Consider the following 18,507-nt stretch of genomic DNA (forward strand, 5'->3'; position numbering starts at 1 on the left):
TTAGGTAATTGACACTTTTCATTAACCTTGGGCACTCCCACCAGTTTGGATAGCAAACAGTAACAGAAGGTTTGTTGGGATTTGACATGTTATATTTAGTGGAAATGTCATGTAAACTGGAGGATGAAATGTTCTTACAAAATTACAATCCAGTATTTAGAAAGAGCACTTAGGAAACATAACTGTCTTATTTTGTAAAACTAGGTTCTTGTGCTGTAGCTTTCTATGGCTTTGAGGATTTAGGGAAGCAATTCTTATCCTGGTGTCACTGGAATCATAGGAGCCCATGGATACCTTTCAGAGAGTTCATGGACCTCTTATATAGTGTGTCGAATATTGTGTGAATGTGGCTTATGCATATCTCTGGGCCAGATATCATAGCTCTGATTGAATTTCAAAGGAGTCGGAGACCCCAAGAGTTTGAAAAACAATTGCTTTAGTGTCTCATAGTAGGATAAAACCTTCCTTCCTATGTTCAAATGTGTCACTTTGGTGCACCACCCTACTTTTAAGAAAGGTGCTGCTTTGTCTTCTCATTGGCTAATATGTGAGACCCTCATTAGCCAAGGTTGGAATCATGGCACCCTATTTTAATTTTTTTCAAAATTGTGTTTATTTTATTGCTAGTGAATTTACGTATTCTTAACATTTTTAAAAATTGATGTGTATAAATAACACACAATAAAATACACAGGTGTACAATTCCTTGGGTTTTGAAAATTAAACACACTGATATAATCATCTCCTATTTCAAGATATAGAAAGATATCCATCACCCTAGGCTGTTGCCTCATACTGCTTTCTAGTTACTTTTATATCTACTCCAACCTAGAGGCAACCACTGTTCTTATTTTTATCACTGTATATTAGTTTTGCCTATTTCAGACTTCATAGGAGTATTTCCTAATGATGTCTTTTGATAAACAGAAAGTTTTTATTTTAATGGAGATCAATTTTTTTTCCTTTATGGTTGGTAATTTTTTTTAATCCTTCGACATTTTGCTAACTCCAAAGCCAAGGTCAAGAAGATTGTTTCTAATCTTTTCTTAAATACCATCAATTTTAACATTTGAACTTACTTTGTTCCCAGCTTTATTGAGAGATTATTGACATATACCATTCTGTAAATTTAAGGTGTATGATATAATTTAATGTAATTGTAAGTACAATGTGGTGATTTGATATATGTGTGTATACTGCAAAATTATTCCCACAGTAAGATTAGTTACTATATCCATTGTCTCAAATATTTGCATTTGTGTGTGTGTGTGTGTGTGTGTGTGTGTGTGTAGTGAGAACTTAAGATCTCTCTTAGCGACTTTCAAATATACAATACAGTATTGTCAACTATGGTCACCATGCTGTACATTACATCCCCAGAATTTATTCATCTTATAATTAGAAGTTTTTACCTTTGACTACCTTCTTCACCCATCTCCCCACCTTCACAACCCCCATCGCCTGGTACCATTATTCTACTCTCTATTCCTATGACTTTGGTTTTTTTAGATTCCACATATAAATGAGAACATACAGTATTTGTCTTTCTCTGTTTCACTTATTTCACTTAGCATAATGCCCTCAAAGTTCATCCATGTTGTTGCAAATGACAGGATTTCTTTATTTTCTAAGGCTGAATAATATATATAATTATTACATATATGCAATATATATTATATACAAAATATTATATACAATATTATATGTGTATATATCACATTTTCTTTATCCATTCACACTTACATTGTTTCCCTATGTTGGCTATTGTAAATAATGTTTCAGTGAACTTGGGGGTATAGCTATCTCTTCCAGAAACTGATCTCATTTCCTTCAGATATATATTCAGAAGTGGGATTGCTGGATCATATGGTAGTTCTATTTTTAATGTTTTGAGGAACCTCCATACTGTTTTCCATAGTCACTAGTGCAATATAAATTTGCTCCAACAGTTCACAAGGGCTCCCTTTTCTTCACATTCTTGCCAGATGGATGGTTCTATGTATCTCAGGGCATCTATCTTAGCTCTCCTGCCCTGTCCCCAGCTCCCAGTAAGCCAATGACTTGCATTTGATACAGGCTTTATGTACCTTGAAGGGACTCTCTCGTCTTTCATGCCCTGCTTCCACAATTTTAGGAGTTTCTGCTTTGCATTTGGTGAGGGTCCTGTGAACCTCAGGGGGATTTTTTCTTAATTTTCTTGTCCTCTCCCAGCCTTTGGTTGGTCATGGTCATGTATTAAGTGGAAGTCCAGTGAATCTTGAAGGGGGTCTCTCCTGTGTGTTTTGGGGGGATCTCAGCTTTCCTGCTCTTCCCCCAACCTTCAGTGGGCCACTGTTTTGCACTGTGATGATCCTCTACATGTTGGGATGAGAAGAATTTTCTGTTTTCCTTCCCTTCCTCCAGATATTCGTAGACCACTGACCTTCACCCAGTGAAGACTCAGTGTGACTCAAATGGTTTCTATGAGTTCTCTTGCCTTGCATTCGGTCTCCTGCTATATAAAATTGGTGAGGATGTCATGGGAAAGAATTGGTAGGTGGGCATGGATCAATAGGCGACGGGATCGCCTGGGAATTTGAGTCCTTCATGCCAGCCTGCACATGGCCACTGAAAGTTTATTAGCAACTCACTTGATTTCTCCTTTCCCCACTCTCTAAGGGAGTAACACTCTGGTGTTGCTAGGATGAAAGCAGCTATAGGATACTCTTCTCTTGGGAATGGATTGTCTCTTCCTAAGATTTAGCTCATTTAAGTTTCTGTTTTTAAGTTACTGTTCTCTGCCAGGCTTTAAATTACCATGATATTGTAACTTACCGGACTTATACTCATTGTCAGGGTGAGTGTGACAGTCTCCTGCAACCTTTCTACATCCTAACCAGAAATGGAAGTCAATTTTTCCATTTCAAAAGTCTTCAGAGCCAGACCATTCCTAAAGATTTTGAGAAGAATATGCTTTCTGCTCCCCTCTGCATACTTTGGTGAGTGCAGTAAAATCAGATATGACCCACAATTTCAGTGTTCTGTACTGAAAATTTTGCATTAGGAGAAAAGAAAATGGGATTCAATGAAATTATTACTATTACTATTATTATTACCTCCTTACTCTAGTTTTTGCTGAGAGCACCTGCCATTAGCCACACAGTCGTCCTAAGCCATGTCAGACTGAACCAACCACATCTTTGTGTGAGGATAATGTCTTTCACAGATCTAGGCTCTCATTTTTCCCTCTGTACATACTTCTGATGGATGGTATTTGAGTTCATGTCCCTTTGTAAGTAGTGTCCTTTCCACTCTTTTCTGTTAATTGAATTGATACTTATTTCTTTAAAAAGCCCAGCCCTGGCTTTTTATTTTTTTTTGAAGTTTATTTATTTATTTTGAGAGAAACAGAGACAGCATGAATGGGGAAGGGACAGAGAGAGAGGGAGAGAGAGAGAGAATCCCAAGCAGGCTCCAGGCTGTCAGCATAGATCCTGATGCAGGGCTTGAACTCAACATAACTATGAGACCATGATCTGAGCCAAAACCAAGAGTCAGACACTTAAACAACTAAGCCACCCAGGTGCCCCAAATTGCTACTTATTTCTTAAGGTCTCAAACACACATCTTCAATGAAGTCTCCCCCCAAGACATGTGAAATGCCTACTCTCCAACATTTCTGGGATAGCCGTGCTATGCCATTAGTGTAAAGGTTACCACATTGTATTATGCACATAATGTTAGAGAAAAGATGGTATCTCCTTTTTAAGGTACCAGTGGGGGTGCTTGGGTTGGCTCAGTTGGTTGAGCGTCCAACTTTGGTCATGATCTCATGGTTCGTGAGTTCCAGCCCCAAGTCAGGCTCTGTGCTGACAGCTCAGAGTCTGGAGCCTGCTTCAGACTCTGTGTCTCCCTCTCTCTCTGTCCTTTCCCTGCTCGTGCTATCTCTGTCTCTCTCAAAATAAATACATAAACTTGAAAAAAGAAAAGACATAAGGGACATGTTACCTAGAAAAAATTTTCCAATATTCAATGAGAGGGCTAATACCAGTAAGCTAGTCCTTCCTGGGGAATGATATCCAACTGTTTTTTTTAACCACTGAAGATGACCATTTGTTAATTTTGCCTTCATGGACCCCGATTTTATTTTTTTTTTGGACCCCAATTTTAAAAATATGATGGATGCCAAACTGCAATTGTATTTTCTAGATAGCTTTTTATCACGTCAATTTAAATTTTCTTTCAGTAGGCATTACAGTACATTGAAATATCTTGTGAATATGCAGCAAAAGTCTAAAACATTTATAATATTTGACCTGCTAATTTTAGGTCTATCATTTATCCTAAGAGACTGGTTACGGATGTGAACAAAGATTTTTCTTTGGGAATACTTATTGTAACATGGCTTACATTGACCGAATGTTGATTACAATATTTATCCCATAATTATAAGAAAATTTAAAAAACGTAAATTTCCAACAGTTAAGAATTGGGTAAAGAAAATATAGAATGGCCATAAAGCAGAGTACTATGCATTCATTACAATTTGATTATTCAAGATGTGATGACATAGAAATATGTTTGCTATATATTATGTGTTTTAAAAAGCATGTTATAAAATAACATGTATATATAAATCTTTGGGGAGCAGTGCAAATATCCTCCAAGTCTCCCTTGTCATTGCTTAACCTTGTTTTCCCTACTCTGAGATGGGATAACTGATCCTCTCTGATTAAAGACACATTTTAGGTTTGATTTACAAGTAGATTTAGCCAAAGAAACCAGGTTATTTGCCATTTAGTTTGGAAAAGAAATTTCAACTTGGCAAATCATTTACATATTGGCAAGAGCACGTTCTCTTTCTTAATGTGATTGAAGCCACCAGGAAAGAAACATTAATAATTGGCACCTAAACTTCCTTTTAGTCCTCAGCCACCTTGACTATATTCCATTTAATGAGAATAAAAAACAGACCATTCCTCAAAGAAGTTCAGCCAGAAAATAAAAACCTGACTTTGTGTAATTTCTGCTGATGGATTGCCTATTCCTGGATGCTATGATGATTTCATGTCAACAGACATTAAAATATAATTGTAGATGAAAACAAGAGATGCCTGGGACACTAGAAAGATCACAGTTTAATCTGGGTCAGTATTAATATCCTGAACATTAAACTCAGAATGTTTCCTTTTTAACAGATTAAGGAAACGATTCTTAAACCATTTTGGCAAAATATTAACTACTGATGTTAGGTAAAACTTACATACTTCTTATGCTATACTGAATGCTATTTTAAGAACTTTGTGTTTATTAATTTATTTCACCCTCATGAGAACCCTATGAGGTACAGACTAGTGCAATTCTGAGGAAAATGAGGCACAGAGAGGGCAGGTAGTTTCCATAAGGTCACAGAACTATCAAGACCAGAATCAGGATTCAAACCAGGTGGCTGTGTTCCAAAGACTTTGGGGTACCTGGGTGGCTTTGGGGTACCTGGGTGGCTCAGTCAGTTGAGCATCCAATTCTTGATTTCAGCTCAGGTCACGATCCTGGGGTTGTGGGATAAGCCCAGCATCAGGCTCTGCTTAGTGTGGAGCCTGCTTGAGGTCCTCTCTCTCTCACTCTCTCTCTCACTCTCTCCCCCCACTCCTTGCCCTTCACCCCTGCATGCTCTCTCTCTCTAAAAAGAAAATAAATCTTAAAAAAGAAGATTGGGACTTTAACCAGCGCACTTGAACAGCTCATCTGAGTGAGGTCAAATGCAAATAAAAACCTTGGATCCTCTGCAGTAAACAAATACCTCCATTATATCCTCCAAAGTATAGCTGAGCCTCAAACAGTAGGAGACATAGCCTAATTCATTCCCCCTGTATTATGAGTTCCTGCAATCAGACTAACATTAAGGGTGGCCAGTATGGAACGACTCAGGTGTCCATTAATAACTTCTAGTTTTCTCTTGTCATGAAACTTGGTGGAAACGCTCAGATTATAAAGCAACACCATGTTTAATTTATTAAGTAGGTTTGCTCAACGTGTTTTTGCATGCTATGCATTTGTTGAAACATCTGTGAGGTAGGGTTGGACTGAATTTTAAAGCTGCTTCTCCAATGGGCCTTCTAATGTGCTCTCACACTTGGGATTCTATCATCAGTAACACCGTGGGGCCAGATTTTACAAGTAGCACTGTCAGAACCATAGAACCCCGGTCTTGGCAAATTCCTTGCTGAGACTCCTTTGATGGCTTGCCTTGTCCAACCAGACCCTGACCTCTCTCTCTCTCTTGAGGACAGGGAGTAGGATTTCTAAAAAATTCCCTCCGATGCATCTAGCACAGGGCTGAGTATACAGTAGTTGCTTAGAAAATACTTGTAAATAAATATTCAGAAGTCACCATTTTACAGATGGACAAACTGAAACACAAAACATAAAACTTGATTGATACCCGAAAGGAAATCAACACCCCCAAGTGCAGTTGGGTGTTTGCTCCCCTGCAACTTGGTGACATTGGTGACTGATGTTTTTTTCTCTAAAAATGTCCCAAGAAAGAGGGTAGAAAAAGCGATGAGGAGATGCCCCTGGAAAGGAAGGAGAGAAGAGGGATTGACAGGAGGTTCCTAACTGGATAAACCTGACTATGATGGTCCTGACGCGTGGTGCTGCATTCACACCTGGAACCATTTATAAATTCTTTTGAGAAATGCCAGTCTAATAAATACTTCGCCATTCAGTAATTCACGAGCTCTACACAGTAGTTGAAACCAAAGGAGGTAATGGTCACAGCTGTCAGGCTCCAGATGCTCTGGACCCGGCCTCGCCATGATGTCCCAGAGCCTGCGTGGAGGAACACTGGGAACTGGGCACATCACCAGCATTCACCCTGGCCAGCTTCCAGCAGCCCCAGCTGCGTCTGGCCTGGAAGACGGCTGCTGGCAGCACCGTGGTGCCCGAGAGGCTGGGCGCTGGGATGCATCCGGGCGGGGAGAGTTGGACCTGCACCCAGCACACGTGGTCCAACCTCCTCTGCCTGCCCCCCACCGCCCCGAATCTCCCCAAAGCTTTGCCTTCCCCAGCACACAGAGTCCTCCTGAGAACCGACACCTTTCTGTCATCAACAGAAAAGATGGAATGAAAACCACTCAGATGAAAAGTCATGTCATTTATTAATAATCTCTCTCTCTCTCTCTTTTTTCTTCTTCTATAAATTGGAAGGAAACAGTCTTTGGTGACACTTGCTATAAAACAATCTATCTTGGATGGCAAAACTCAGACATAAAGTTACACAGGTCAATGAAGTAAATCAAGATCTATGGCTTTGTATTTTCTCGCACACACTCTCTCCAATGCACTTCAGGGCTTCGTTGCATTAATTAATAGTCTATCACAAACGGGGTAAACACTTCCGAGAAGTCCTGTGATGATACTGCAGAGATACCGGCAACATTGTTAGAAAACTGTCCCAAATGTACATCGGACACAAAATAAGGTATATTTTTTTCTTTTTTTTCTGCTTTACAGTTTGCCACCTAAATTAGTTCGTTTTTACTGCCTTTCTTCTACCCCTCAACATATCCTACACGTATTTTTCTCTCAAAGTAAACATACAAGGTTCATTACATGGTAACCAGGTCATTTGCATGGCCCCAGTTTTAGTAATAATCACAACCCAAAGGAAAGGGATGTAGTCCTGTAGGAGAAGAACAGAGAACTATTGCAGAAATCAAATGGCCTTTGAAGCCTAAAGGGCAACTTATTACAAAAGTAGAGTGACTGTAAAGCTAACTTGATTTTAAACAAGGGTGGGACCATGCCAATCTGAGGGCTTTCTTGAGGGCGGCTACTTGCCTCTTGTTCCAGAGGATAACACAGACTTCCTCACCTACTTAACTGGGCTGTGGAGGTCAGCAGTTTGGAGAGTTCATCTAGGCTCCCAACATGGAACGTGTTGGAACTTTAATGACAACTACAGATAAGAACCTGCTAAGTAAAAACGATGACAATAAAATCCTTTGGTTTCTGGAAAAGGTAAAAAGAAGAGATGGTTTTCAGGAGTCATCTTCATTATTGAGATTATTTTGTAAATAGCAGCTTTTCCATATCCATCCACAGCATCCAGACAGTCTCACGGAATCGATGGGGGAGGCCGTGTTCTTAAGGAGGCTGGATCCCATTTTTAAAAGTAGACCCGGAGTCGAAGAATCATCTAATGTCTGAATGCTGAAGTTCTAAGACTGAGGGAGACAAGTTCAGCACAGTTTGATATTAATGCTTATTGACTGAAAACGCAAGTCAAAATGACTTTGTCCCCCTCAAGCATGCCTGAGAAAATGAGGCCGGCAGTAAAAGAACTTTCTGGGTTAAATCTGGCCAAGAATGACAAAGCCAGCTGAAAATGGAAACTAGGTAAATGAATTCAGCAACTGATGTCCTGCTGCACTGGCTGCATGTCGATTCTATTAACTATTAGAAGGCAGGGACATTTTCATTTCAGAGTTCATGGCAGTAAGTGGTACTTTTTTTTTTTCTTTTCTTTTTTTAACTGGAGCTCTCAGACCGGAGGGAACATAAGACACGTTCAGGTCTGGAAGTTTGCCTCGGCTTTTGCATCCTTAATTCAGCTTGTCCAGCAAGAGCCTTATTCAGATTCTAACCTGGCAGAGTTCTCTGCCTTTTCCCTACTCCTGCCCTCCAAACAGGTTTGATGAAAATTTCATTAGTTGTTAAATCAAGAGCCCACTTAAAAAAAAAAAAAGAAGGCAGTATATGGGTCTCTTCATATTCATTCATGTCGCCCCCGGTTAAATTAAGTTCAGTAGCCTTTATGAAAGGCCACCGGCACGACAGACCTTCAAGTGACCAGGTATCCAGAACAGCTAAAATAAAGGCTAACATAGCCTACTGGAAATGAAAAACAAAAATCACTCCAAAAGAATAACTGAAGGAAGTCCTTTGAGCAGCAGTGGTAACAAGAAGAAATTAAACCGTGATGCACATGAGATTCCGGGTAGGAGAGATTTCACTTTCTTCTGAAGCATCCTCTGGAGACTGTGCTTTTATGTCCAGGTGGGTCCACCTAGGTATGTGATATTTTGTGCACGGCTACCGGGGTTAGTTCATAGATTTTTCTCTACGCTCTCCGTTTTCGGTTATCTCGTTTTCAACAAAGGTGATCTATTTCAGGTATGTGCAAACTTGATTGTGTATTTGCAAACCATTTCATGTAAATACAGAAGCCAGCTTTGAAAAAATTATTCTAATGTGGAACTGGAAAACGTGTGGAAATCCTAAGTGGCTGAGTCCTCTACGGAGTTTCTGCATGTAATTCATTATGGGATTGGCATTGTACTCTGGCCTTGGCTTCTTCCCAATTCATGTTGGCCCACTTAGGGACACCTGGTTATCATTAAACTTGACTGAGAGAGATAACTCTGGACACCCTACAGAGATGCTTATGATTTGTCAACTTGCTGCAGTGAAATACAACTCTTGCCTAAGTGAATTAAAATTACATCTTACTGCTGAGCCTCACTGATTTGCTAAGCATTGTTCAATTCCCAGCTGTATGTTCCGAATGGGAAAAGAACATACTAGCTAGCATCCCAAAGAGATTTGCTCAGACAATGACATGAAATGAAACCATGGAGATTTGAAGTGGCTGAGTGTGTCAGATGTTCTCATTTATAATTACTTTTTTTTTTTTTTTTCCATGGAATACATACTGTTCGTGGAGAATATGCCCTGTGAGCTTTGGGGCAGGTAAATCTGGCAGGGCAGTCCCTCAAATCCATTCATGTGACTGACTGGTACAATCAGGGACACTGCTCTGCAAGCCAAGTGACAACATGAGTTTCAAGTTGGCTTGGGGTCATTGAACAAAACATTGCATGCGTTTTTGCAAAAGAGAAAGACGCAAGAATAATTTGGCAGTCCTCAAAAATTAATTTAAATACAAATTTGCAAAGGCCAGATGAGTAAGGATTAATTGCTAACCGCTGAAGTCACTAAGAGTTGCAGCTTAAATGACAAAGAACCTATTAGACGGGGCATTTCAGAGAAACAAGTGCAGGTACCGTGGACCTAAGAATTAGTTTTCAACAAATACGAAGACAGAATCGCATCCACTTAGGAGAAAACGTCATGCTTGAGAGTGGGCTAAAGCTGGGTCAAACTGGATGAGAGAGACTTCAACAACTGTTCTGAGTCATGAGGCTGCAAAGGAAGGCCCCCCCTTTCGCTGAACCTCCTTGCCTGCCCACCACTCACAACACAGCGTCTGGATGCGTGGGCCGGCCCTCGTGCTGTCGTGAGGCAGCATGGAGTCACCTCTCTGGGACTCTGCAAACACCCAGTGTCTGTCCTGTTTGTGGGGGCCCTCCGTCCTTGCTTTCTAGCCCACCCCTCTTTCCCTTCCGGACGTCTACAAAGCAAGAGGAGTTCAAGTCTCCCGGATTTATGGTTCCCACTGACCTAAGCCAGGCACTTGGAATGATTGGAACATAATTCTGTAATGGGATTTTCTTCTAAGCAACACTAGAAATAAGTTTATGAGCTATATGGGAGTCCAGGGGGAAAGAACTAAAGTGCGCCTTGTTTATTCAGAGTAACAGGGGGACCCAATAATGTTCTCTATTCTCTCTTGCCTCTTCCCAGTGGAAGGAGGCATTTGATACCAGAAATCTCCGGCTTTTAGAAGGGAGTGAATGGATACATATATATTTTCTGTTGCTATTTGCAGTTTCACAATAATCAGAGACTGAAAGCAGCATTTGCAGGAATAGAAGTGTTCTTTTTAACAAGAAGCCCTACACAGCTTCTCCGCACACCGAAACATTAAGGTGTCAGGAAACGGTATTCACATTTGTTTCTGATTATTTTGTTTGCTGGATTCTTGCTCAAAACAAGGTTTGACCAAAGAGTGGTATAAGGATCCCAGTGGTGAGGTGAGGTGTACCCTCAGTTCCTTGTCAGCAATGCTCATGTTCAATGGGGAGAGTGTCTATATGATTACTTGTTTCTCATGAGAAGCTTCTGAAACTCGAGGTTTTCACAAATACAAAGAGCTTGTCTTGTGATTGCTGGTCTGCCATGGACACATCCACTGTTCCTTTGCCTCTAAACCAAAGCCTTCCCCCAGCTCTCAGAGGCCCTGTGTCAACGGTTAAAGGTATAATCTAGCCCACATCCCTGAAGAGCCCTGAAGAGTCACTGTTGTGGGTCGCTATTTCCATCTCACTAATATGCTGGTGGATTGTCTGGATGGTTCCTTGTGTGCACTGAACACTCTTAATTGTACAGTCTTTTCCTGCTGCTGACTCCCCCCATCCCCCAATGCCAAAGATGATCAGACCTCTGTGTCTCAAACATAAAGTTTTCTGCTACAACTGTCTACCTGGAGGTCATAATACTTTCTCCCATGCAGCAACATATTAGAGATAGACGTTCAAGTGGATCTGCAAATTCGGAAGTGGAAAACATTTGCACTGGCAAAGTGGAATCATGAACTTGTCTTAAACTTAGGCTCGGTTATTTCTTGACACTGGGTGGAGTGACTTCTTGTGTCTTCCACGAAGTCTGAGCGTCTGTAACTGCTGCGAACCCTGCGTGACCGACGGCAATGATGTTTGTGGGAAGAAGAGTAGCAGCTTTGAAATATTCACAACCAACACAATTTTGATTAAAGAAAGAACTCTGGTTTTTAATAGTTTTGATCATTAAAAAAGTTTAAACCTGCATAGCAATCATTTCAAAAATAATTATTTAATGTTCCATAATTAAACTGTACACAACCTAGTCTTGGGACATAGAAGCCAGTGAGGTGAGTTTGAGCAGTCCTGTGCAGTCCCAGGAGCCAGGAGTCGAGTTTTCATTGGCCTTTTTTTTTTTTCTTTTTTCCTTTTTTTTTTTTTTTTTGTCATTCTGTTCATCTAAGATTATTTGGATACTTGGCACAATCTGGCTCCGCTGCTAGCGGATCTGCACTAGGAAGAGAGAGCAGCCTGACCCCGTCCCTTCTCGCTGCCCCTCCCCCACTTGGCCGGATTCCTCAAAGTCGCTCAATGTCTCGGTATTTCTTCCTCAGAATGGAGACCTGGTCTTTAAAGAGGACAGGGTCGAGCCTCATCTGAGAGTGGATCAGCGGCATGTAGCCAAACCAGCTGGCAAACGTGTTCATGCAGCTCTGTCGCTGGGCAAAGTGGTCGGGGTCAGCCCAGCGGGAAGCCCGAGAAGTCTGGGGAAAGGGAGAGAGACGAGGAAGACAATGAGACAGTGCAAGGTGAGCTGGAAGACCGCAGAAAACCAAGTCAGGTTCCAGGGCAAGTGACAGAGCTTGGGGTCTGGACGGGCCACCAAACGTCCCACGCGCCTGCAGAAGATGATGACAGCACTAGTCCTGGGTTTCAGCCTCGCCAGAAGGTTTTCCCAAGATACGCGACTTTCCTTGATGTTAAAAACAGGCGAACAGACAAAGCTCCATATTGACTAATTCCCTGGTCTGGAATGATTTACCGGTTGAATTCCAACTACTATGGTCAGTAAACATAAACCTTTGTGCTTGCGATCAAATACTATGACTAACAATGTGTTTATGGTTTCAAAGACAGTTTCTAAAACCTTCTGGTTTACTTGGTTGATTCTGGGTAAGTAGGAAAGATGCCTACCATCTCTTTAGCTCTCTGTGTTTCCCCTAAGGTTGGTTAAATATTTTTAGATCATGTGGATAACACTGATTTAAAAGAAAGCCTTAAATGGCTTAAGCACTGAAATTTAAACAAGCATAATATCTCTGAAACCATGTTTTTATGAAACAAAGAAAAAGGGAGCTACCAGATTATGGGGGAAAAACACAAACACATTTATCAATAGGCAACTGTACAATGATGTATATGCACGTGTGTGTGTTTTTATTCTCATGTACTGTTAGAAAATACTTTCCTAGGAAGGTACGTTTTACTGTGAGAATCACTCAGAGTACTTAAAAACCTAAGTGTCAACGTGCTTGAAAGGAACCATTGAGGGTAAACACGAATGTCAAGTTACCTCTGAGCAGCAGAATAACAAACAAAACACTACTGGTAAAGTGTTTCCATGAAGCTCATTTGAGCCTCATAACAACAACCTGGTCAAGTTATCTATCCAGGTAATAACATCCCCCCCTTGCATAGATGAGGAAGCTGGTTTAGGGAAGTTACATTTACTTGTTCAAGGCTAGAAAGGGGCAGATCTCGAGTTCCATCCTCTACCATTTATGGTAGGAGAACTCTACTTGGTAAGTCAGAGAAAGTTTCTAATTAAGCTGACCAGTTGAGTTCATAGCAGAGCAGACTGTCCCAAAGGGCCAGACTCCCTACCCCCAGACATTTGCTCACATATGCAAATGTATGCAAATGGAACTACTGTCAAGAGTTGCTTAGTCTCTCTTACAAATGAAAAAAAAAAAAAAAGAATCCAGTTGAGTCATTCAAGTATCATTTTTGCCTCTAGATTTCCACATTTATTTTTTGGTCAGCCAACATCTTAGAGAAGATACATTTCCTGTGTAATAAAAACAATCATACCACATGATATCCATTTACTTCACCAGTCATACATTCAACAAACTAAAGTGCATGATAGGAAGCAGGGGCACGTATAGTACATATTAACTAGATACATCAAGTTATACCTAAGGCTGAATTTAGATGTGTCCCCAAATATGTGCAAAATCACTTGAAATACTGGTTTGGTAGAACTGGCAAGTCTATGAAAAGAACACAAAACCAATGCCTAAGAAAACATGTGTTATTAGAGTTCCACCCCTAATTAGTGTATAACCTCAGGGAAGTTCACTGAACTCTCTGAGCAAACAATGTTAAAGGAATGTTGTATCCCTAAGTGACATAGATGAAAATGGCTAGGCACACAGTAGCCACTCAATACATCTTGCTTGAATTTGAATACTCTGTCAGCCTTCAAGATGAAAAATTCTTGCAAATCCTCTTGCCTGTTCTTTTAGTAGTTAGACGGAAACAAAATTTTCCACTAGACTCTTTACTCATTAAGGACAGCAGCTCTGTCACAACCAGTATCTAAAACAGTGTCCGATACTCTACACATTCGTAAATACTGAACTATGAAATTTTATATACTTAAAATCCTGCACGTTTTTTGTTCTTACTAAATTCAGTGAATGAAAAATCATCAATTGTGTTAACATGAGCCCTGGCTAAGTGTTCCTTTGCAAGTTGGATTCTCGATTTAACTTGGGTGGATCTAAATGGTCTAAAGGTTTTTGGCTTCTTGTTGGTACTGGGCTCTGTCCAGGACGAATAAAGGCGGATGAACTACAGCATATCTAGATCATCTTGCTATGGAACCTAGAAGTGTAAAATAATGAGCAGTGGAAGGAACAGAGCCTGGGATTCAACTCCCAGTTCTGTCTCTAATAGTAGGTGACTTGTGGCACTATATTTAAAGTCTCTGGATCCTAATTTCCTTAGTTGTAAAAAGAGAAAGTTGAATTATATTTCCTTGCAAGTATCTTAAACTTACTACTACTACTTACTACTAACCTTACATGACTCAACAATATTTTACTTTCATAAAAGTTTTCATACATGTCACCCCAACCCCGTGAAGTAGACTTTTACTATTTCCATTTTAAGAATGAACCAACTGAGTTTCAGAAGGTAGCTGACTTGTGTATAGCCTATAGATGTTAGTTCTAGGTGAAAATCAAGGCTTATGACTCCTGGTCTGTCACTGTGATGCTCACCCAACTCAAGAGCACTTACCAGAAGGCTCTGTTGAAGACAGTATTATTAGCTATTCATTACACAAAGCACCTACAATAAACTTACATAAATTCTTGTAGGTCTTTAACTCTGGATAAGATACATCTTTCTCATGGCACTTTGTAGGTCATGTAAGAGCTTTTATGTTCTTGATAGAAAGATACCCTTGACTTAGGTCTTCCTATTCATCCATGTGCCAACCATATACTTCCTTAAAGCTTTTAGGTGTGTGTGTGTGTGTGTGTGTGTACGTATGTATGTATAAACACACACATATATTTCTTCATCATGCTTCCTAGAAGAACAGTGAGTCCTTATTACCTTAGGCTGAACCACCAGAGAGCAAAGCAGAGGAGGAGAGTTCTATTCTTACCTGCCCCATCATTGTCTCCTTATACTGCTTCTTCTGGGTGACTTTGATTGGAGGCAATTTTGTCACAGCAGACACCAGGAAATTCATGAGAATGTCCTCACAGTTGGCCAGTTGGTCCACCATGTTCTTCAGGCTGGCTGGCAGGTAATGGGTGTACAGGTAGTGATAATATCTGTAAAAACCAGACAGGTTTCATAGGTGGCCATCATTATATAATGACAAGTGGTCTTCTTTGACAGGAAACCTATACTTACTCTTTGAATCCCTAAACGGATCACAGATGATGACAATAGCTATCACTTATATGGTACTTACTATATGCCACATAATGTTCTAAAATGCTTTACAAGAAAGGCCTCGTGTAACCCTCATAAGGAGCCTATGATACAGGTACCGTCATTACCCGTGCTTCACAGATAAGGAAATAACATGCAGATATGCTTGGCCAGTGTGACTTTAATATCAGGGTGGTTGGTTAGAAGGTGAATATTCAGATGGTAAGAGAAGTTATTCACACATTATCTACCTATCCTTAAAAACTGCTGTACAATTTTAATTATTGGCTTAATCAGAACTGTATTCAACTATCCTATGGCTCTGAGTCCAACAATATTCCATTTTTGTGGCCTATAAACCATACATTTTTACACTGTTAGATCAAAACCCTAATTAATCTGGTGGTCAATCATTATGGAGAACCCAAAATTAAGTTGAATTATTTCTCCCTCTACTATTTTTTCTACTATTAAGAGAGAGATAATAGCATATATTTATAGGAAAAATCATTTGAATGAATCAGATTCATTGGGTGGTAGGGACAGGAAGAAAGGGAACAATGAACTTTCAAGGGGCAGAGTCTTAAGGGGCACCTGGGTGGCTCAGTTGATTAAGCATCCGATTCTTGATTTTGGCTCAGGTCATGATCTCACAGTTTGTGAGTTTGAGCTCTGTGTTGGGCTCTGCGTTGACAGCATGGAGCCTGCTTGGGATTCTCTCTCTCTCTCTCTCTCTCTCTCTCTCTCTCTCTGTCCCTCCCTTGCTCGCTCTCTTTCAAAATAAATAAACATTAAGAAAAAAGAGGTAAGGTCTTAAGATCAAGATTCAGTCAACCTAAATGCTTCTACCTTGTGCACTTGCAACTCTGTCCCTGAGATGGCAAGACTCTCTATTCTTTACTAAAGAAGACTAGGTTAAGATTAGTGTGTTCACCTTACTAAGGCAGAAGAATGGGGAATTTATTAATGACTGAGTCACTAACATTAGCCACCTACACTCACTAATTTGGTAGTCTTACCCAAGTCCCCTGGCTTTAAAGACCAAATATATTTAAACAACTCCCATATGTGTATCTCTATCCTTGCCCTTTTTCCAACATACCCTTTTGGAGGTCTTAGCATGCACAAGACTGAACTCCTGTATTTTCCCTAATACCTAATTCAGCTATATGAGCTTTTTCCATCTTTTAATGACTCCTATCCGTCCAGTTCCTTAGGTCAAAAAAACTTCGTCATCAGACTGGAGCATCTTCAAAATATGCCCATAATCTGATCCCTATTTACTACCTCCAGTGCTCCCTTACAGGTCCCAGGCTCTATCATCTCTTGCCTAGATGTCAATCACCTCCTAATAGGTCACCCTGCTTCTACCCTGTCCCCTGTATCATCTGTTCTCATCACAGCACCCAGAGTGGATGCCTAAAAAAGATGTCTCTACTCTGTTCAAACCCTGGCACTGGCTCCCATGCCTCTCTCCCCTGCTTTCCACTCACTCCACTCTTGGCACATTCGTCTTCCTGATATTCTGGCTCAGGGCACTCGCTTAGTTCAGCTGTTCCCTACACCAGAGCACTCTTCCTACAAATATCCTCTTGGATGATTTCTTCTCAAGGCTCTGCTCCGATCTCACCTGTTCAATCAGGATCACCGGCCACCTTCGAACCTCCCCTCTACCTTCAGCACTCATGATCCTTGACCTGTTTGACTTTGCCTTTTTGCTATATAACTCACCCCCTTAACCTATTGTAAAATTATTATGAATATTGTGTCCTCCCCTTGTTAAAAGAGAAAGCCTACTTAGGCAGGAATTTCTTTTCCTTTTTTTTTTTTTTTTTTTTTTTTAATTTTACTCAAAGGTAAACCCCAAGCACTCAGAATGGTGCCTGGGAATGCACAATTAAGTATTTACTTTTGTAGTTGTTATTCAAAATGTTCAGTTACTCAATGTACATGAGTATGTCCTCCAACTTCAGACAAATTGAAGATGTTACTCTACCATTATTTCTGGAAATGCAGTAAGCAAGGGGTTTTCCTGGTTTCAAAGACACATGCTGGCCACATTGACAAAACTTGTACAGTGATGCAAACTAATTTTTATTAATACTGTTAACAAGATCTGGCCCAAGTTCCGATTGATGCAACAGCCAGAAGTTAATCTACAGGAGTTACGTAAAAATCTATATGAGAGATGTCTAAATTCCTCACTTGTGGTAAATAGCAGCTCCTGTCAAAACCATGGAGTAGTCGTTTGTCCACTTGGACGTGTACCCCCACCGTTCCTTAGAGTTATCCCAGAAATGGCTGCGCGCGGGGTACCCCACAATCCTCTCGGGGAAGCTCTGCCACACTGTGAAGGCAAAATCCACCTGCAGGCAGAACACAAGCCAAACAAGCAATCAACAGCGTCAACAAATGTCAACAAAACATTACCTTCCCCCTGCTAATTCATAATGCGAAATCCCAGGACTGTTGCCCAACATTAATTCCATGTATTCATCAGCAAATTAAACTGACTGCTTGACATTTTGCCCCATAATTATGCACATTTTAATGTTTTCTGTTGAAGAAACTTCAGATGAGTGTAGAAATGAAAGAAGAAAAGAAATTGCCGATAGGTCCTTCAGAATCCAATTTGTTCAAGAAAAAACACAAGTCAAAAAAGCAGTTGCTTTCTCCCCTCCTTCCTCTAGGGTGCACGTGACCAATGATTCACACGAGGCACAAATGTGTCTGTTTTATAAACGGGAGATTTCCTGTATACATCCAGAGCATGAATATAGAGCACACAACATGACTAGCATACGGCAAAGCCAAAGTGACTAGAATCAAAGCATCCTCTTAAGAGCAAGAGAAAAGATGCTTAAAAACCACACAAGTTCTACCAGAAATTCAGAGCAGATATCATAAAGAAATGTAAGTCTGACCTCTCAGCTTTGAAGATGCTCAGTAAAAAGGAAATCTAGAAGAAGCAGCCACAATGAAAAATCACTAAGGGTAAGTGGGGAAAAGCTCCAAGTGAAGCCACATGGTGATTTTATTATTATTATTTTTTGCCACATGATTATTTTAAAGGAAACGCAGGTAAATGACTTTTCAGTGCTTATACTAACCC

The 18,507-nt window shown here is 40.4% G+C and overlaps 1 protein-coding gene across 1 annotated transcript in view; it reads right to left on the reverse strand.

Moving 5' to 3' along the window:
• Positions 1-11,644: 11,644 nt before the first annotated feature.
• EXT1 (exostosin glycosyltransferase 1) overlaps positions 11,645-18,507 on the reverse strand; it is a 285,056-nt gene continuing 278,193 nt past the window's right edge. The window contains exons 9-11 of the mRNA XM_053896111.1: positions 17,601-17,761; positions 15,121-15,292; positions 11,645-12,205 (exon numbers count right to left, since the gene is read on the reverse strand). Of these exons, the coding sequence (XP_053752086.1) occupies positions 12,020-12,205; positions 15,121-15,292; positions 17,601-17,761 (519 nt within the window). The 3' untranslated portion in view covers positions 11,645-12,019. The remainder of the gene's footprint in view (positions 12,206-15,120; positions 15,293-17,600; positions 17,762-18,507) is intronic.

The sequence above is a fragment of the Panthera pardus genome, unplaced genomic scaffold (assembly GCF_024362965.1).
Source record: "Panthera pardus isolate Hobbes unplaced genomic scaffold, ASM2436296v1 HiC_scaffold_7, whole genome shotgun sequence".
NCBI classification, from domain to species: Eukaryota; Metazoa; Chordata; class Mammalia; order Carnivora; family Felidae; genus Panthera; species Panthera pardus.